The sequence below is a fragment of the Vigna unguiculata genome, chromosome 6 (assembly GCF_004118075.2).
Source record: "Vigna unguiculata cultivar IT97K-499-35 chromosome 6, ASM411807v1, whole genome shotgun sequence".
Lineage (NCBI taxonomy): Eukaryota > Viridiplantae > Streptophyta > Magnoliopsida > Fabales > Fabaceae > Vigna > Vigna unguiculata.
Genome location: NC_040284.1, coordinates 21,181,795 through 21,203,310, shown reverse-complemented (window position 1 = coordinate 21,203,310; position 21,516 = coordinate 21,181,795). Strand labels below are relative to the sequence as shown.

Sequence of the window (21,516 nt, the reverse complement as noted above, 5' to 3'; positions counted from 1 at the left end):
AAAATTAAAAAATATTTCAAAAAAATATAAAAGGAAAACAAATATTCAAATTAAAATATATTTTAAATGTTTGTTTACTTCAATATTTTAAATTCTAATGAATCTTTTTTTTATAGACTAATAAAAGTTATAATACATCACTGGATCAAAATGACACAAAGAACAAATAATAAACATAATAATAAAATTTTGACATAGATTTTGTATATTTTGAACTTCAATATATGTTGGATAGTGACAAATAAATATTCATAGCAATTACATTAAATTTTTATATTGTAGTAAATAAAATTTATTTATACAATTAAAGTGAAAAAATTACAGTATGATTAATAATGAGTTATAAAATAACAAATAATTAGATAGAATATATCGAAATATTATTTTACATGATGAAAATAAACAATAAATAAAAATATTAAAAAACTAACAAATGTGTGTTTTAGAAATAATTTGAGAGACTATTGGAAGAAATTGCACAAAGGAAATCAAATGTATAATTAAGGTATGATAAGATGAAAAATACCTTGGAGAACTAATTATTAAATTATGTTTGAAGTGGTTAAAATTAAATAGAAATATCATTAGTGACAACAAAAGTTTGTCATTAAATTACAAATAAATTAGTGATTAAATTGGTCACTAAATCAAGTACCGGTGCGATCATTGAATCGGTCACTAATTTAATCACTGATTCAGACAATAAATCAATTACTACCACCAATGACGAAAAATAGTGACTGATATGGGTTAATGACTAAATCAGTCATTATTTCATGTTTTTCTTGTAGTAAATTATCATATATTATTCCTAAATATCATTATATATATATATATATATATATATATATATATATATAACTTTAACCACTTCAAACATAATTTAAAGTGAAAAAAAGTATAGTATGATTAATAATGAATTATAAAATAAAAAATAATTAGATAGAATATATCAAAATATTTTTTTACATGATGGAAATAAAAAATAAATAAAAATATTAAAAAACTAACAAATGTGTGTTTTAGAAATAATTTGAGAAACTATCGAAAGAAATCGCACAAAGGAAATCAAATGTATAATTAAAGTATGATAAGATGAAAAATATCTTAGAGAACTAAGAAAACTTTTCAAATATCAATATATGTACTCAATAGTTGAAAAATAATGAAAATTATTTTAATGAAACAAAAGAGTTCTTCATATTAAACAAAAATTAATAATAATAATAATAAGTAAATAATTTTTGTTCTATTACCTTAAATTGAGAGTATAAACATTCTCATGCGAAAGAAAAATATATAATAAATAAAAATATTAAAAAATAATAGAAATATTCAAATGTGAGACATAATTTTTTTTAATTAACATATATCATTTTAACATAATTACATAAAGGTTATGATAAGATAAAAAATATATTGGAGATGCAAATGAGTTTCATGACAAATCAAATAATTAAAAGAAATAAAAAATAGAATATATATATATATATATATATATATATATATATATATATATATATATATATATATATATATATATATATATATATATATATAGGGTTACTTCATTAAGTGTGAATATTTTAATAATTTAAACGAGAATGGAGATATGGCGGGGAAGCGTATTATGGCGGGGATATGTACATCCCCATACCCATCCCCATCCCCCATATCCAACTGAAAAAGTCGGGGATTCCCCATATCCATACCCATACCCAGTCAATGCGGGAATTTCCCGTCAAAACGGGGACGAGTTCGGGCAATATCCACGGGGACGAGTTTATTTGCCATCTCTAGTAGAAGTACTGGAATAAGATTTTAGAACAAAATTTCAGAAGTAGAAATTTTGGAATACATAAAATAAAATGCATTTAGAAACAAGTTTTTTGAAATCAATTTTCTAAGACACATATAAAAACTTTTTCGAACGAGAAAATACATAAAATACGTTTATTTCATAAAAAACTTTTCGAATCAAGTTTTTTTTTTTCCTTTCTCTCTTTTTTACCGCGTTCTCAATCTTTTCTTCTCCTTTTGCAACAACAGCATCATGTATGCTATAATGTCGAAATATTGTTAACCTTTTTCTATTAATGTGAAATGTAGTTAGTGATTGTTATAGAAAAAAATCTCAAACCATTAAAGAAATTTTAATTCTATATGAGTAACATTTTATTATTATTTTTATTCTGCATAATTTCTTAAAACATGAAATTAATTATTTTAATAGCTATTAATTCGTATTATCCTACCAATCAAATAACAAATTTAAAAGTATACAGCTAACATAAAATATAATATAATCCTTAATTTTTTTAATCCCTTTTTTTTATTATATATTCTGAATTAAAACATAATCAATAATTTAATTTATAATTTACTTAAAATTTTATTATAAGTAAAATTATAAAAAATACTATGCCATTGTTAAGTTGGAATCTCTGTCGCTTTTTCTGACCCACCACGATTACTTACATTTTCTTAGTTAAACAAAGATAGTTCGTTAGAGATATTTTGTCTATCTGCTTTCATAATTAGGGTTTTCTCTTAGATTATTTAATTATTTAATTAATGTCCATATAATCATGTTTTGTCAAAACAAAACAACACGAAGTAAGAGGAAGAATCAACAAATGTAAAAGCATAAAACTTATTTTTCATTATTCTAGCTTCTTCTAGATTTTTCCTCACCGGATGCAGTGCCTGCTGGAGCACAGTACGCGCGGTACAACCCAACGCTAGTGCCGTTGATACAAACCACATGCCAAAACGCCGACGTGGCAATCACTCAAGAGTCCTCTGTTTCTCTTTCTGACTTTTTATCTTTCACTTCACGCTTCTCGCCCTGTCTTCTCTTTCCTCTCTCATCTCTCTCTTCTGAGAAGAGGGAAAAAATGGAGTAGCACCTGTCATGTCCTCACTCGAAGCGAAACCCTAGAATAGTAGCATCGCATTCGCCTTCTTTTTGCAAATCCATAAATACCCCTCTCTCTCCACCCTCGCAATAAAAACCCAAACTCCACGAAACAGAACAAAGCCAAACGAAACAAAACACTCTCTCTCCGATTCTCTGCATCCAATCAGGTTCCATTCTCTTTCTTCCTTCGCACCGAAGTTCAAATCGGTACGTTGCTTCTCTCTTCGTTAATCTCATTCGATTAACTCTCTTTTACTCGAACAATTACAGTTACAAATACAATTACAAAAATAATAATTGTGCTCATGCTCCGTGAGCTAGGGTTAGGGTTTTTCCTCGCCGTGATTCCGTTAGTGGTTTCGCGGTTTGTGTATATTGCTTTTGACTTCGATCCTCTGCGCGATCATCGCGCTGTTAATTCTCCCTTGTTCTTCATTGCTTTTGTTGTTCTTGTCGTCGTCCTCACGATCGCGCTGCATCGCGTGTTCAGCAGCTTACTGCACTATATGCTTCCAACTAAGAGACCTTGCGAAGTACCGGTTGCAGCAGAGGAGACCGAGAACAGCGACATTTGCAGCAGTAGTTTTTCTAAGAAGAATCGGATCGCCGCCGGAACCGCTGATTCCACGGTGAAGAACGACGATTTCACCGTCCGGAGCTTCAACAACAACAGTAGCAGCAAAAGCGGGAGTACGAGTGAGGGAGCGTCGGCCATGGCTTTGGGCGACTCTAACCCGCCGGAAATCGATGAGGATCTCCACAGCCGTCAGCTCGCCGTGTATGGTCGGGAGACCATGCGAAGGCTGTTTGGCTCCAGCGTTCTGGTCTCCGGGATGCAAGGTCTTGGCGTCGAGATTGGTAAAATCTTTGAACACTTTACTTATGGATAATATTTGTGCTGTTTGGGTTTTATCTTGAATTGAGATCGCATTTAGATTTGCTGTTATCTGTGATGCCCTAGTTGGTGGTGAAACTCTGTTAATATTAGTTTTATCTGAGCTTTCTGCTTGATGTTTCTTTTAGAAGAGATCGTTAAGGTGATAAACAGTGGGATTTGTGTTAGTGGATTTGGTGATTTTATCCTTATCTGTCCACTGCCATCTTAAAAAAACTGTAGGCAGAGTGCTGTAACCCTCCCTGTTCGTAATATCGTAGTTTTGTTGTTGGTCTAGATTTGTCATAAAAATGATCACCAGGAATCTTCAAATTGCAATCGCGGTTAAGGCTTTGTCGCATCCTGTGATTTTTCCAAAAACGTTGATGTTGCCGACCGAATTTTAGAAACCTCTTGATCATCAACCGATGGAATCAGTCTTGTAGTTTCTTTTATAGATTTGTAATCTATAATTTTACATTGATTTATTGAGAGATATTTAATAATGTAATTTTTACCGTACGTTTTGTTGTGTGATTTGATTTTGTATTTAATGATGGTGATATTTGGGTTGAAGTCATTATCAGCTCTCGAATTTTAAATCTTGTTTTGGATTTCTAATGAAGTTTACTGCTTACAGCGAAGAATCTTATTCTTGCTGGTGTCAAATCTGTGACATTGCATGATGAGGGAACTGTGGAGCTGTGGGATCTTTCCAGTAATTTTGTGTTTTCAGAGAATGATGTTGGTAAAAACAGGGCAACATCTTCTGTTAGTAAGCTACAGGAGCTCAACAATGCTGTGATTGTCCAAAGCTTGACTACTCCTCTGACAAAAGAGCAGCTTTCTAATTTTCAAGTACCGACTTCTGCTGTCTAATCTTCCCTTTCAAAATTTATTTCATGTTATTTTTTATTAGAATGTATTTGTTTTTATGGTTGACATGTCATACTTTGTTTATAACTAGTAAGTTCCAGTCCCTTCACTTTCATAAAAGAATATTGTTTTACGAATTAATTCTTATGTGCATAGATTTTGAATGCTGCAAATGAAGTCACACTTGTAATAGTGATTATTGTTATTGTATAGCATTTATAATATAAGTTTCTATTAGTAAATGAATCACAGAGATACACTCACCTTCCTGAATGTCCCATTTCTTTTAAATTTGTATAAATTACGTCCTTGTTTGATCTGTATAATTCCGAAGTAATTTAATGCTGAAAAATTTCAAGTTTGTTTGTATTGATGTTAATAAATTGGATTCTTCATATTTTCAACTATAATTTCATTTCTATTGAAGTTTATTTTGATAATATATTTACTGTTTATTTCATTAATTTGTAGGCTGTTGTTTTCACCGATATCAGTCTAGAGAAAGCCTGTGAATTTAATGATTATTGTCGCAGTCAGCAGCCTCCTATTGCCTTTATTAAAACTGAAGTTAGAGGACTTTTTGGTTCCGTGTTCTGTGATTTTGGGCCTGAGTTTACTGTTGTTGATGTTGATGGGGAAGAACCCCACAGTGGCATAATAGCATCCATTAGCAACGACAACCCTGCTCTAGTATCATGTGTTGATGATGAGAGGCTTGAGTTTCAGGATGGAGATCTTGTTGTATTCTCTGAAATTCATGGTATGAAAGAATTGAATGATGGAAAGCCTAGAAAGATTAAAAATGCTAGAGCATATTCGTTTACTCTCGAAGAAGACACTACAAATTATGGTATGTATGAGAAAGGTGGAATTGTTACACAGGTCAAACAATCAAAGGTACTCAACTTCAAGTCACTGAGGGAAGCACTCAGTGATCCTGGTGATTTTCTTCTGAGTGATTTTTCTAAGTTCGACCGCCCACCACTCCTTCACTTAGCATTCCAGGGTTTGGATAAATTCATTTCTGAGCTAGGTCGCTTACCTGTTGCTGGTTCGGAGGAAGATGCAAAAAAGCTTGTATCTATTGTCAGTGAAATTAATGACAACACTACTGATGGAAAATTGGAAGATATTAATCCAAAACTTTTGAGAAACTTTGCCTTTGGTGCCAGGGCAGTATTGAATCCTATGGCTGCTATGTTTGGCGGAATTGTTGGACAAGAGGTTGTCAAAGCGTGCTCTGGGAAATTTCATCCACTTTTTCAGGTCAGAAAATTTTATCGCTCGACTTATTGAGTTTTTAAATTTTGTGTTTTGCAAGGTGAAACCTAACTTGTTTAAATATCTTTTATTGATAAATTTACTTCCCTTTCATATACTTGGGCTGATTGATGGTGTGTGTTCAGTTCGTTGTTTCTTTTTTAGTGTTAGTGACTTAACCAATGTAGTTTCTGAAGAAGATTAACTCCCTTCCCATTGGTCGAACTCTACTCTTATAAAGATATATGATCTTGACTATAATTTAGTATTACCCGACTTCAAAAATGCTGACATGTATGAGGATTTATTTGATTGTTGAGTTGCTGTCCTGAAACGATATACCAAAGTTTCTAATGCACAACGTTCAAAACTTAGGTAAGTACCCTGTGATTAAAAAAATCTTAGCTTCTATCCTAATCTTCTTTAGTCATGAAAAAATATTTAAAAGGAAATGATTGTCATAAGCTTGGACCAATGTTGTCAAAATTGTGAGCATATTTGCGAACTTGTGTGATTGTACTGGTGAAGGAGACAGTAGCGAGCTTAGACACAAAGTAGATGGGTAGAATCATGCCTCTGCTTGTGCACTGTGTTAATCTGTTTGTGCAGAGCCTGAATTGACTCGGGTGTTTTTTCGATTTGGGTTTCTGATGACCTAGTTTATAAATTTAAGAAAGATGGCCCTCGTTTCCTAGGTTCCTAATTGCAGTTTAGTATAAGGGCTAAACGGCTATGCACGATGATGCTCAATACTCCCATCATCATCATTGTCTGCCATGACAGCACTCATGTTGCTATAGTCAATACTTGCTGAGTCAGCAATCTCCGAGTCTCATGATCCTTGCTAGTGCTGCCTTCATCGTTGTTGGTCATTGCCTTCATCTTTGTCTCTATTCTGTTTTTTATTTTTCCTTGATATTTTCTTCTTTTCTTGCTTCAATTTAGACTTGTGGAGTGTTTTGTTCTGTTTAGAATTTGAAGAAAAAATGGAGTCAAATGAAGGTGGTTCAAGTCATTTTATGACATATGAATCTATTTTAGCTGTATTATGTATTGGATCTTAATATTTATGATTTATTTTTGTATATTCATAGCTCTTACGAATCAAGTTATGATCTTTAATCCCCTTCATGTCCTCAAGTTTGACAACATTGGTTTGAACCCTGGTCATCTATGTACCAGAAAGAACAATGATATAATCATTTGACTAATGTCAATCAGAAAGGAAAGATTAATGCATACATTAAAAAGAGCAAGGGAGATTAAGAAGCTGATGCTGATTAAGCCAATTGCCCCTATATAGCATACACAACTCTGGGATATGAGATTCATGTTTTGGTCACCCTTTTAAGCCATGGTCCACTTGTTTTTCCAGGAAAATTTCTGTGATCACTCCTCCTCTTTCTATATTCCACTCAATGCTAGGCAAGTGTCTAATTTAGATATACAACAGCTAAGATTAGAGAATAAAGATGAAGTGAGATACGCTTACTCATTTAATTGAATCCCATGATATTTTTCTGTTTTGAAGTTGGTGTTGTCATGATACTCGACAATCACATAGGATTATAGGCTATTGGTAAAAATATGTTGTTTTTTGTTCTGTGGAACTGATGTTTTCTAAATTTTTGTCAATTGCCTCTTTAATTAGAATCGTATCCTAGGGAAGAAGGGTCTGATTGTTAGTTTATAGGTTATAAAATGATTTTAGAAAATAGTTTCTAGATAGATAACTAATAGTAAGGCAATACAATTTATTTTGGATTCTTTGTTTTAAAGACTTAAGAAATTGGTATTACTTTTAAAAACAGTATTAATAAACTAAACTTATCTATTGATTTTTTTCTTTAAGTAACAGAACATAGCTTTCAAGAATTGAAAACAATGGGCACTTAATAACACTGGTCTTTGGTATGTGTTATGGTTTTAACTTTTGGTTCCTCTGCAGTTCTTCTACTTTGACTCTGTTGAATCACTCCCTTCAGACCCAGTGGACCCAGATGATTTCAAACCAGTAAATGGCCGTTATGATGCACAGATTTCAGTGTTTGGGCGGAAATTACAGAAAAGATTAGAGGATGCTAAAGTGTTTGTTGTTGGATCTGGTGCTTTGGGATGTGAGTTTTTAAAAAATCTTGCTCTCATGGGAGTTTCTTGTGGAAGTCAGGGTAAACTCACTATTACTGATGATGATGTGATAGAGAAGAGTAACCTAAGCAGGCAGTTTCTTTTCCGTGATTGGAATATTGGACAGGCTAAGTCCACAGTTGCTGCTTCAGCTGCTGCTTCCATCAATCCTAGTTTTAATATTGAAGCTCTACAAAATCGTGTTGGCACAGAAACTGAAAATGTATTCAATGATACCTTCTGGGAAAACTTGAATGTTGTTGTAAATGCCCTAGACAATGTTAATGCAAGATTATATGTTGATCAGAGATGCCTGTATTTCCAAAAGCCTCTTCTGGAGTCTGGAACTCTTGGAGCGAAATGCAATACACAGATGGTTATTCCTCACCTGACAGAAAACTATGGGGCATCAAGAGATCCTCCTGAGAAACAGGCACCGATGTGCACTGTGCACTCATTTCCACACAACATTGACCATTGCTTGACATGGGCACGATCTGAATTTGAGGGTTTGCTAGAGAAAACTCCAGCTGAAGTAAATGCATATTTGTCTAACCCAAGTGAATATACCACCTCAATGAGGAACGCTGGTGATGCTCAAGCAAGGGATAACTTGGAGCGTGTTCTTGAGTGCCTGGACAGTGACAAATGTGAAACTTTTGAAGATTGTATCACTTGGGCTCGGTTAAAGTATGTGCGTTTGTCAGTATATGCTAGTCTTTTTTAACTTTTATATTAATGTTGTGTGAACATATTACTTTTATGTCCACTTATAAAACACATTTCTCACAGGTTTGAGGATTATTTTGCTAATCGGTTGAAGCAGTTGATCTATACTTTTCCCGAAGATGCTGCAACTAGTACTGGAGCTCCTTTCTGGTCCGCGCCAAAAAGATTCCCTCATCCCCTGCAGTTCTCATCGTCTGATTTAGGTCATCTAAATTTTGTGTTGGCAGCCTCAATTTTGCGTGCAGAAACTTTTGGTATCCCAATCCCTGATTGGGTTAAGAACACTCGGAAGGTGGCTGAAGCTGTGGATAGGGTGATAGTACCCGACTTTCAGCCGAAGAAAGGTGTGAAAATAGTGACAGATGAGAAGGCTACCAGTCTCTCTACAGCTTCTATAGATGATGCAGCAGTTATTAATGATCTAATAGTCAGGTTAGAGAGGTGTCGCGCTACTCTGCCGTCAGAGTTCAGGATGAAACCAATTCAGTTTGAGAAGGTACGGCATTTCCCGTCACTTTCTCTGACGCTCATCAATTTGTATTTTTTGTAATTATGTTCAATGGTCCTGAGTTTATATTTACCTGATGTGACTCTTCTGCATTTTGTGTGTTTATATATATTTTTTAGTTATCGCCGATTGAGAACACAAACCATTCTGCCATTTTAACTGCAGGATGATGATACAAACTACCATATGGACGTGATTGCTGGGCTTGCGAACATGAGGGCCCGGAATTACAGCATTCCTGAGGTGGACAAGCTGAAAGCCAAGTTTATTGCCGGACGGATCATTCCTGCAATTGCAACCTCGACCGCCATGGCCACTGGTCTTGTCTGCCTGGAGCTTTACAAAGTGTTGGATGGAGGGCACAAAGTTGAAGACTACAGAAACACATTTGCTAATTTGGCACTGCCTCTGTTTTCAATGGCTGAACCAGTTCCACCGAAGATTATCAAGCATCAAGATATGAATTGGACAGTTTGGGATAGATGGATTGTTGGTGATAATCCTACCCTTAGAGAACTTCTTGAGTGGCTTAAGGCAAAGGGGTTGAATGCTTATAGTATTTCCTGTGGAAGTTGCCTGCTCTATAATAGCATGTTCCCTAAACATAAAGAGCGAATGGACAAAAAGGTAGCAGATTTGGGAAGGGACGTGGCCAAGTTGGACATTCCTTCATACCGTCGTCATTTGGACGTTGTTGTAGCATGTGAGGATGATGATGATAATGACATTGACATCCCTCAAATATCCATTTATTTCCGTTGATAGAGCCCTCTTTCTCTTCCGTCTTTCAGACCGACACCATGTTTGACTTATGCATCATATTCATAATTCATACAAAAAGAAAACATTATGTCAATTTTCATGTGAATTCAGAAAACAACTTTGTTCCTCCTGGCATTCTTACTCTGTTTGCATATACTATTATGTTGTTACGGTCTCTGTTTATTAAGTGAAGAGTTGAGATTATATTTCAGTTTAGGCTTCATTTTTTAAAAAATAAATAAATTGTGGATACTTCTAAAATAACACTGTATTGTAATAATTTAAGTACACTTTTAAAATGTTTAGATGGTATAAGTTGTAGTTAAATTATATCAATATAAGCATTATTTTTTTATTTATTTCATAAATTAAACATTGCAATGGGGTCACTTCATCATAGAAAGGAGAGTAGCTTGGAAGTGCTATGGTTTTGTTAATAAATGTTTAGTGAAATTATTAGTAAAAACACATTAGACATATATATAATACTTTTCGATAATGTTTTTATTAAATTTTTTCAATTCTATAATATTTTGTTTATAGATAAATTATTTAAATTTAAATTACATTCATATTATTTCAATTGTTGATTATTTTTCATTCTGTATAAGTTTTATAGTATATTTTCAATACTTTTTATAATTTAAACCAAAGTAAAATAACATTTTTAAATGACTATCATGCTTTCATTATATTAACTAATATAACACTTAACAAATCTACTATCCTATAAATCGAATGTAATAATAAAATTAATTATATATTTAAAAAAATCCTGACCATTAACTGTATAAATGTCAATATCTTATTTAGTAAACAAAATTAAAAAAAATAAAGTTAACCTCATACAACACGGCTAAAAGTATCAATAGAATCTTATGATTGAAATTATATCAAAAATAAAAAAAGGTCATGAATATATTTTAGGGTCAAATAAAATAAATATATAAATCATAGAAGTGTTTTTAAAATCGTTACTTCCAGTATTGTTTAAGTTTTTTTTTTTTTTTAAAAAAGCGTTATAAATTTGGAAAAAAGTATTCACCAAACACTATTAAGTATTTATAAAAGAAAATGATGAGAAAGTAAAATAAGTCATTTTTATTTTTCAACTAATAAAAAAATAGGAGCTAACTAGAATGACTTTAAGCATAAAATTAATAACTATTTATATGAAAAATGACAAAAAAGTAAAATAAATAATTGTTATGAAGTTCAAATAAATTAAAATTTTTGCACAGCTTGTTCATAAACTATATTTCATGTAAGAAATTTAATTCATTTTACTTTTTAATTTTCTTGTCCAGTAAGGACTTACCGAAAAAAAAAATCAAATTAGATTTAAATGGATGACATAAATCTCGACTTTTCAAATCTTGAACTGTGTTATACGGATTAAAGATTCAATTTAAAAATATAAATTAGAGAAAGTAACATTCCATTGCTTGCATAAAATTTAGAAATTATTTTCGGATTACTGTTCTCATCTGCAGCAAGTTAACAATAATATATTTATTTCATCTTTGTTCTCATGACGAGGGTGAGAAAGCTATACTTCCATGATAATATAAGAAATTATTTTCTACCTCTTTAAACTCCAATCAAACGTATCTCTTACCTTGAAACATACTTTGTTTTTGCCAAAAAAAAAAATACTACACATTTTTTCACTAATTTTATTCTTGCTAGAACCACAACTATGAAGTGTAAGGAATGATCTATACTAACAAAAAATATTTACTTTGAAACTGTAGAAATAATGATGTTTAATCTTAAGTGAAACATATCATTGATTAGTTCAAGGATCCATAATAGATTATATAGTTTGCAATGATAAAAGAAAAAGGGTGAAGGTGTAATGTTTTATGTTTAACTATTTTTGGAATAATAAATTGATTCACCTTCACAAAAACATCCATTAGATGAAACAATGACAGTTATACCGTTGTTTATAGCACGAGCCATTCAAACCAGACATCAGACCCAAAACATTCTTATCTTATCATACATACACAGACAAAGGGCATGTAATAACAGAAAAAATGAGACATTAATACAAAAACTTCTTTAAAGGTACTTAGCCATTTTTTTTTTCTCTCCAAAAGAACCTTAGTATTTAAGTATTTATCGTCACTTATAGGAAATCTTAATGAACCAACATTGTATCACAAATTTCCAATTTCCTATTTGCCACCAAAGACATGAACTTCATGAATACTATCTGAATGAACTGCATTGTTTATAACAAATAATTTTAGTTCTTATCAGCACCTTCATCAAAATCTCTAGAGACTCCAACCCGGAAATCAATTTGTTTTTGATGCTTTGAACGCCGTCGCTCATCAAAATTGTCCCATCCTTCAAACTGCAAAGAAACCAATGCATATTTGACTGTCATGTAACAGTTTATTCTTAGAAATTACATGCCCAGTTGAACTGACATAACCATGATAAACCAAACCTTCTGGTGAAATGAAAAAATTGATTTTTGTTCAAAATATAGCGCAAAAAAAAATGTGCACACCTGGCGAAGGAGATCAATTGTGATTTCTGTGTTGTGGAGATCCAGTGTGGAGAGTTGAAAACAAGTCTTGAATAGTTTTGATGGAAGAGATTTCATGGCATTGTTACTAAGATACAGTGCCTGCATCAATGTGAAGTAGTCCTCATGTGGTGTACTAAGGTAGAGGAATGAAATTGCAACAGTATATAGTTACAGTTCTTAAACTTCAAAACCATTTAAAGATAACATACCAAATAGTTAACAAATTACTTGATGGGAAACAAACCCACCTTAAATTTTCTTTTCATGTTATTAGATAAGATGGGTGAGAAAAGGGTACCTTCAAATTTTTCAAACTACTAAATGTCTCTGGCAATTCTGACAGAAAATTTGATGAGAAATCAACCTATGTCACAAGAAAAGTTGCATAAGGATATTTAAGAGTATACATTATCGAAGAAAAATGATTATTTTCTTCAGTGATGTTTTAATTTTTCAAAGCTGTCTCAGTTGGAGAGTCCCTTCTGAAAAAGGAAAACAAAGATGAGAGAAAGGATAGAAGAAGACCAGCAACTGTACCTCAACAAGAGAATGGCAGTTCCCAATAGTGTCACTGATGATACTTATCCTGAGAAGAAGATACACATCAATAAAAATTAACAACATTTTTCTCAACATCAGTTAATAATTTGTTAATAGTAATTACTGCAAGAGGTAGATGGATTTTGGATAAACTGGTTTATTCAGATAAGTAGTAAACTCATTACCTAAGTAGTAAACAAGCCAAGTGCAGGACAATCCTTAAACAGGGTTTTAGTGATTTGACCAAACTTACAATGTGTTACAAAAATATATTCATACTTAATCAAGTACTGAATTTTAAATAATACCTATTGTTGTTGGCTTGCAAAACTTCTAGTTTAGTCAAATGCCCTATTTCATCAGGAAAGCCACCCAATTTATTATTGGAAACATGCAGCTCCTTCAAAGAGGTAAGTGACCCAAGCGCAGACGGCAAAGTAGTTAAACTGCAGAGAAATCATGTTAAACAACCAAATTACGTGAAGAAACAACATTCTTTGATCAACTTTAAATACAAAGACCAAGATGCTAAGGTTAGTTAAAACTTTGAAGTCATTCTTTCAAATATGCAAAGAATTTTTTAATAGATTTTAACATTAAACCAGAATGAATGACATAATGGTTAGTAAGCAAGTAAACTTTGGCATTTTACATTATGATGGTTTAGAGGGACTAATAAAAATCCATAATGAAAGCAATACTTATATAAATTCATTTGTTGTTTTATGCAACTAAGTCCAAGCAACGTTGAAATTACATGATAAGATCTACTCACTTGTTATAGTTCAATGTTAATACAGTTATGTGCTTCAAAGTTGTTAGTCCTTCCCACTTGATTGATTCATCCTCTATCTCATTTGAATTCATGAATAGTTTCTGCAGTGTTTCAGAAAAAGCAAGCAGTGTTAATTATTGCTCAAGAAATACAACTGGATGTAGCAGAAACTAAACCTATAGAGAGACATTTCAGCTTACCTCTAGACTTGTAAGACGTGCAATTTCGACAGGGACACTTTTGATTGAATTGTTGTTGCAATCTAGAACTCTTACAGAAGATCCACAAACCCACACTTCTTCAGGTATGGCCTATTGAAATAAAAATTTGCTTATAAAACATATTGACCTCAGCAGGTATCTGACATAAGATTGAGACTCACATCAGATATGAACATGAAATCAGTGATTTATTCTGCCATATTGTCTTCAGAGAGGTAGCGTGTGGAATCCCCTTTTCCTTATGATTTGTTTGTGGTATAACCCCTCACACCATGTGTGGTTTTCAATGAGATTTTATGGTTAAATAATGGACAGAAGAGACAAAAAAGATGAACAAGATAGTATGAAGTTCTTCTGGTCTGACATGGACAACCAACAATTACAGGGATAAAAAAGACAAAACAAAAAATTATCTTAATTTTAACCGTAATAATCAGTGATCCATCTTGCTCCGCACCAAAAACCTACTTATACACAATCATATAAAACTACCATGAATTATGAATTAGACAACAGCAGTTGCCAAATTGGTAGGATCAAACAGCATTCATGCAAAGGTCTTGGGTACACTCTTTTGTCATAAGCGTCATTGCAAACTTAGTATTGTGACATGCCGAATGAAAACTTCCCTTCCACCAAAAACTTTCTTATACTGGAAAAAGAAATAAACTTTCAATTGTAATGATTTGATGGATTGTTTTGTAAATGATGTTATAGCCTGGCTCCAATCACGCTATAATTTGAAGTGAACCCTACACATTCCTAACATGTGAAGTACAAAAGAGATTCCATATGCACATACGGCATGAAAAAAAAAAAAAGACAAAAGAGGATACTTTCATACCATTTTGTTTGCAAATTACATAATAGAATCTCAATCTGAAAAATCTTCAAAACCATGACATTGAATAAAATTTACCACGTTCCTCGTCTCTAATTTTCCATTTGACACAACCAAGCGTCTAGTTGAATATAAGACAAAATTATTATTACCTCCAAGTTGCTTTCAGACAATGCTACAACTCCTGTTGCTTTCCACCGTTCCATCCTGTTCTTGACAGGAATTTTCTTCACATCATTGCTAGAGCCTGAGTGACTATCTTTCCTCGATTTGGGAACAACATTAGCTTTCTTCAAGATGGGTCCATCCTGTAAAAGAATCGAAATCTTCAAGCTACATTTTTCTGATTGCTATAGAAACAAGCAAACTCTACACAGCCACATCTATAAACATAATTTTTATTTTCAAGGAGAAGCATGATGAACCTCATCAAACTTGTCTGATTGTATAATATCGATTCTAAGTAGCTTCATTCATCTCCTATACGAAATGATCCATCTAGTTTGTCTATACCAATTTTGGCAAGGCATTTGTGTAAAACATTTTCCATTGGTTTATCCAATAACCAATAAAGCCACAATTTTAACTTAATGATGAAATCATAGTATTATACAGCAGAGTTAACCACCCGTCATGCTCCAATAAAGTGGATTTTTTTACTTGAAAATTTTTATTCTAATTTTCATGCACCATGTTAAGATTTTTACACAATTTGCTAATTTGAAACCACCCCATATATAACATTCAAAATGGTTGTTAAAAAGCCAGCAATCTTACCATATACATCATTATACATTCTCTAACAAATTCTTCACTGTTGGTTCAAATTTATTGAAAACTAAAAAAACACAATTGGGGTTCATTGAACAAGAAGTAAAAGCTATACAGTTTCATGAGTTGCAATAAATTTCCCAAGAGTCTCTTCAAAATGTTCCCAGCATTTCTTATCTAAAATGTATGCATTCTAAATTCATTAACAGAAAACTAAAAACTAATTTTACTGAACACTATCTCCATAGCCAACAAAACCCAGAACAGAGAAAGAGATTGATGAAGTCATATACAATACCCCTTGATATAAACCTTGAGAAGCCACAAGCATGAGTTTGGATCCATTAGTCAAGTTGGATGCAGTCAAAGTGACGGGGTCTTCCAAAACCTTACCTGTAAGATCACTCTTTAATTTGATTCACACACCAATTCAAAAGGGGTGGGGGTTCTTTCATAAGGGTGTTGAATGAAAAAGAGAAAGGGGCAAAAGGTGAAACCTTTGAAGATGAGTTTCTGGCCCCGAGGGAGGACATTGGTGGAAGGTAGAAGAAGGGACTTGAGGTCTTTGATGGTAGAGTTGGGTGAAATTGAGACGGGTATGTTGACGCCATTGAACTTGACGTTTATGGTTATGGTGGTGGCATTCGAATCGGCTTCCATTTCACGTTTTCTGTAATGAGTGTTTTCAAGAGGAAGAGCATGTACTAGGAAGGAAGTAAAACAACATCATAATTTCGCAAATTATATGTTTTTGTTGGATTTTGAAGGAGTGATTCAAACAACAATAGATTCTGCAGTGAGTAACTGTTTTTTTTAAGCGTTTCAAAGGTAAAAAAGATTGAAGAAATGTTAGGATTTTCAATAAGTTGTAATTCTTGTTTTTTTAGAAAATAATAGAAATTTTTCTTTAAAATATGATTTTTTAAAGTAAAAAAGGTATTACGAAAGTAAGTTGAAATTATGCTTTTAATGTTTTTAAAATTAAATAAATAAACCATATGTTTCGACAAAATTTCATGTTTTTAAAAATAAATAAATAAATAAACTACAGGTAAAAATTTAGAAACATTTCTATAATTTCCAAAAATTAGAGAATAAACCATTTTTTCATATGCAGTTTTTTATTACTAGAGTTTTAAAACATAAATGATCTATATATGTATTTATTTTCGTAATTAAAAAATATTAAAAATCTAAAAAATAGTGGAGTTAATAAATGGATAAGGATAAACCGAAGTAGAATTTCTCCATTGGCTTACCTAAAAACTTCACCCTGTAAATCCCTCAGTAACCACACAAAGAGTACTTGTAAATCTTTATGAATATCCGCAGACTTTTTGCAATTATTATATTTTAAAATTTTAAACAAAAGTTATTTAAGATATAAATTTAAATAAAAAATTTGATTGTAAAGTGTAATCTAAGTAAAATTATAAAATAAATAAATTTAATATTTTTAAAAAGTAAATTTGAATAAGTTAAAATTAAATTTGGAATAGATATTTAATTATTAAAAATAAAACAATAAAGAGTTGTTTCACTAATCGTTTTCTTAAATCTGTTATAAATCATAAATGTAGGTAAAATGTTAACTAATGATAAACAAATAATCATTTTCCTCTTTTCGGAACATAGCTACAAAGAGAGACTTGTCCACATATAACACGATTAGTAGATTTGTTAGAAGTATTTCTTTTGGAATTTGTTGATTTCTATATTTCATGTATTTGATATCTTATTTAATAATTCTTACACATGTAACTTTAATTTAATCATTTGATTTTTCTTATATTCAAATAAAATTATTAATAATAGATAATTAATATTTTTGAGTTTGATATCCCAGTGTGTGTATCTATATATAAAGTGAGTAATTAAAATATGTATATTATTACTCAAATGGGGTAGATGCAGTTTAAATAAGATGTATATCATAAAAAATTTAAACAAGAAAAAAAAAACTGTACAACATGCATTGAAATTGAAGAAACAATCCAAATCATAAAGAGTTTAAACAAGTAAAAAAAGAAAGAAGAAACGATATTTTTTCTTTCTAGTTCTCTGTATTATTATTTTATCTTTCCAGTAACTGGGCTGAAAACAGCCCATAGTCCAACATCCATATCCAAACATAAAGGCATTTTCTTTCTGCACCCCCAGTATTTTTTCGCACCTCCAAAGATTAATGCACTTTCATTTATGTCCTTGAAAAATTAAATAAATATAAAAAAATTAATTAGACAAATGCAATAATTAAGTAATTATGAAATGACAAAAGTAATTGGCTGACGGTGTTTGTATATGTACCGTTGCATCCCAAGAATTAAAATAAATTTATTCAAAATTATAATTAATTAAAATTATATTTACTCAACAATAGAATTAATTAAAATTAAAATGATTAAAAATCATAAATAATTATAATTATAATTATTTACATGTTTCATCAGATAATCTTCTAATAAAATTTGAAAAACAGGATAATTTTAATTTTAATTTTTTTATTTTGTTAAAGGTTATATATATATATATATATATATATATATATATATATATATATATAATTTATGGAAAAAAGAAAAAGGGAGTAAAAAAAGAACATTTTTATATTATCTTATTTTAATTTAAATTATAACTAATTAATATTAAAACTTATTTACATTAAAATTAACTAAAAAAAATTACAACCTAATCTAAAAAAGTTACATAACAACAATATAAAATAATAAATATTAAAAATTTAAATTAAAATGAAAAAAAAATAATCGGAAGTCGACATCCAAAATCAAATATCTTCGTTGACATTCGATGAGTTAAGTCAATGTTGCCCAATTTCATTCATTGGAAGTTGACTTCCGGTGATATTTCTCACACATCTACGGAAGTTCACTTCTGGACACAACACTTACAAAAGTCACCCCTCTTTTACGGATCTTTTACAGAAGTCACTATTTTTTTACGAAAATCACTCATCTCTTACCGAAGTCACTTTCAACTACGAAAGTCAGTTTAAATTACGGAAGTCAACTACGGATGGTGCCATTTTCATGTTGTTCATAGTGGTTTACAGAAGTTCACTTTCAAAATTTATCTTGGTCTACGAAAGTTCACTTTCGTCATCTTGTGGCTTACGGAAGTCGACTTCCGGAATTAAATCACTTGCGAAAGTCGACTTCTTGTTTGTGGTTTTCGTTTCAGACATGGATACTCACAGATCTATACTCCAATCAACTCAATGATGCTTATACCTATAGATGCATGACAAACATGGCAACATGGATACTCACAGATCTATACTCCAATCAACTCAATGATGCTTATACCTATAGATGCATGACAAACATGGCAGCAACAACACAAAAAATGAAAAACTACAAAGGGATATCAGTACTTATGTTAATGAATAGGAATGGCAGAGGGGAAGATGAGAGACGAGAGAACAAAACCAGTAAGGAATGGCTTGAGGGGCAAGCTTAGAAAGTGAGGAGAGTGAGACATAGGGTTTAGGGTTAAGAACGACTACTAGGTTAAAAGAAAGTAATGAAGCCATGACAAACGACCTGAAGGTAATGAAGTCAGGACCAAAGCCCAGTAATATAAAGACAGATTAATTTTAACTCAGCTTTAGTATAAACACTATATCGAAGTATTACTGACTTGAATGTCGAAGCTACAAGTATCTCATTCCCAAAAAACTTTCCAGAAACAACTCAAAGATAAATCTCGAGAAATAGAGACAAAAAAACAAAAGACTCCTGAAACAATTCGGTTCCATAAAAAAACAAAATGATTTGGTAAAATGTGTGAAAACACAAAGTTAAACAATAAAAGGTAAAAGGTTGAATGTAAGATTTGTAAATAATGAGAATTAATTGATGGAAGTGCAACTAAAGATTATTGAGAAGAGAATGATGGTGTGGAATGGTGTAACTTGCAGAGACTTGCAGCCAGGCTGTGATTCCAACACGAAACCATGTTGTGCAGTGAACAGTGGTAGACAGATTTTCTCAAGGTTCTGTGTGTGAGTACTAATTTAATGTGGTCGAGTGCGAAACCCTTTTTAAATGTCAAAAACATAGATAAGAGAGAAGGAAGTGAAGGGTGTGTGATGGAAAGAAATGGTGCACCCAAATCAAGAAAGAAAAAACGGAACATTGGTTCAAATGAGTGAACAAAAAAAAAAAGAAAAAAAAAGAAGAAAAAGGAGTGGCATGTGGTTTGGAGTTAGTTAGGTGTTAGAGTGTTATAAGTCTCTCTTGGATCCTTCCTTTCACTTTTTGTTACCCTGCCACCATGTGCAACTTTTCAGAATCCACCACACCCACTTCCTCTTTCTCCTTTCTCCACTAAAGCTGAATATCATATTCACTATTGAAACCATCGCACTAATTAAATCATACTCTTCTCAATTTCTTTTAAATGGTTAAATATATTTATTTTTAGTAAAAATTGAAATTTTATTTTTTTTAAATACTTATTTTAATTTAGTCACTCAATTTAAAAAATGTGTAAATTTAATCATTTTAATCAAATTTTATTAAATTTATTTTGTTTAAAAGATCTTTTATAATAATATTTGAATTATTTATGATGTTTGACAGATATCCGCTTCAATATTAATTAAGAAACAAGATTAAAAGGTGAATTAAACTTAACAAAGTTAAAAAAACTAAATGAACACATTCTTAAATAAGAGAGACTAATTTGATTTGAAAAAAAAAAAACAAATCTTAATTTTCACCCTTAAAGGACAAAGAAACTTATTTAACTTTTATTAAAAAATCAAGATAAGAAAAAAATTTAAATGTAACTTCTTTTCTTGAATTTTCTTGTATGTCTTTCAAACTAAAATTCGTGACAAAATTTCAAAAATACAATAATAATTGTATCAATATTATTTTAATAGACTTCAAGTCGAAATATTGGAAACATTGTTAATGTAATTTTGTTACGACAACATTAACAAAATGTTGAAAGTGTATTCTTTACCATTTAGTTTTTTTTTTTTATGTCGATATGGTTTGATGAAGTGTTTAATTAGTTAATTATTTTTGCAGTATTTATGTTCTCTGGTTGAAAATGAGTAGAATAAAAATAGATCTGATGAGAAAAGGGAACATGAATGCTGTCCTAATTGCTGTTGGTTGCACTGCCAGTGTCTGCTGGTACACAGATGCTGCAACCAAGTCTTCTTCTCTCCAATTAATCATTCAACAATTCATAACATAACAAAACAAAACAAAACATCATTCTTCTTTTACTTCACTATGCAGCAATTCCTGTTCTCTATCTTTTACATTTTTAAATATACTCACGTCAATCTAAACACACAATTTTCTCTGCATTCATAAACTAAATTATAAATTATGTGTCTGTGCAGAGTTAATTAGAGCATGTTTTTACCATTTTTTACATCAAATTCATTATATAAGCATCATATAAGGTATATGCTCTCAAACATATTTTAAGGAATAAAATAAACATTACATATAAATATTTATATCTTTGACTTATACGAAAAAACTTATTATTAATTTTCTACATAAATAATATAAATGGAAGCTCCTCAGAGAGGAGTAACTCTACATGTACTCTCATATTTATTGATGTGACAAAGACTTAAGTGCATCTGCAACAGGTGCTCTCATCTCACTAATGAATCTAATTAGGATATAATTTTATTTATTTTATAGTTTTTTTTTAAACTCATAAATGGAGATTAAATATCCACCATAATTAATTCATATTAATACAAACATTAAATAAG

The 21,516-nt window shown here is 31.3% G+C and overlaps 2 protein-coding genes across 2 annotated transcripts; one reads left to right on the top strand and one right to left on the bottom strand.

Annotated features, from left to right (window-relative positions):
* The first annotated feature begins 2,837 nt into the window (after positions 1–2,837).
* On the top strand, positions 2,838–10,260 carry LOC114188175 (ubiquitin-activating enzyme E1 1). Its single transcript, XM_028076726.1, has 7 exons — positions 2,838–3,127; positions 3,414–3,778; positions 4,435–4,652; positions 5,142–5,936; positions 7,879–8,747; positions 8,850–9,282; positions 9,460–10,260. Exons 2-7 carry the CDS (start codon positions 3,427–3,429, stop codon positions 10,054–10,056), a joined length of 3,264 nt encoding a protein of 1,087 aa, XP_027932527.1. The 5' UTR covers positions 2,838–3,127; positions 3,414–3,426; the 3' UTR covers positions 10,057–10,260.
* Positions 10,261–12,087: 1,827 nt separating this feature from the next.
* Positions 12,088–16,534, bottom strand: LOC114188257 (LRR repeats and ubiquitin-like domain-containing protein At2g30105). The gene is made up of 10 exons (XM_028076834.1): positions 16,247–16,534; positions 16,048–16,142; positions 15,131–15,286; positions 14,117–14,227; positions 13,917–14,017; positions 13,450–13,587; positions 13,139–13,187; positions 12,900–12,965; positions 12,581–12,700; positions 12,088–12,421 (listed from the first exon to the last, which is right to left on the bottom strand). The coding sequence occupies exons 1-10, from the start codon at positions 16,407–16,409 to the stop codon at positions 12,311–12,313; spliced, it is 1,110 nt and encodes a 369-aa protein (XP_027932635.1). The 5' UTR covers positions 16,410–16,534; the 3' UTR covers positions 12,088–12,310.
* Positions 16,535–21,516: the final 4,982 nt, after the last annotated feature.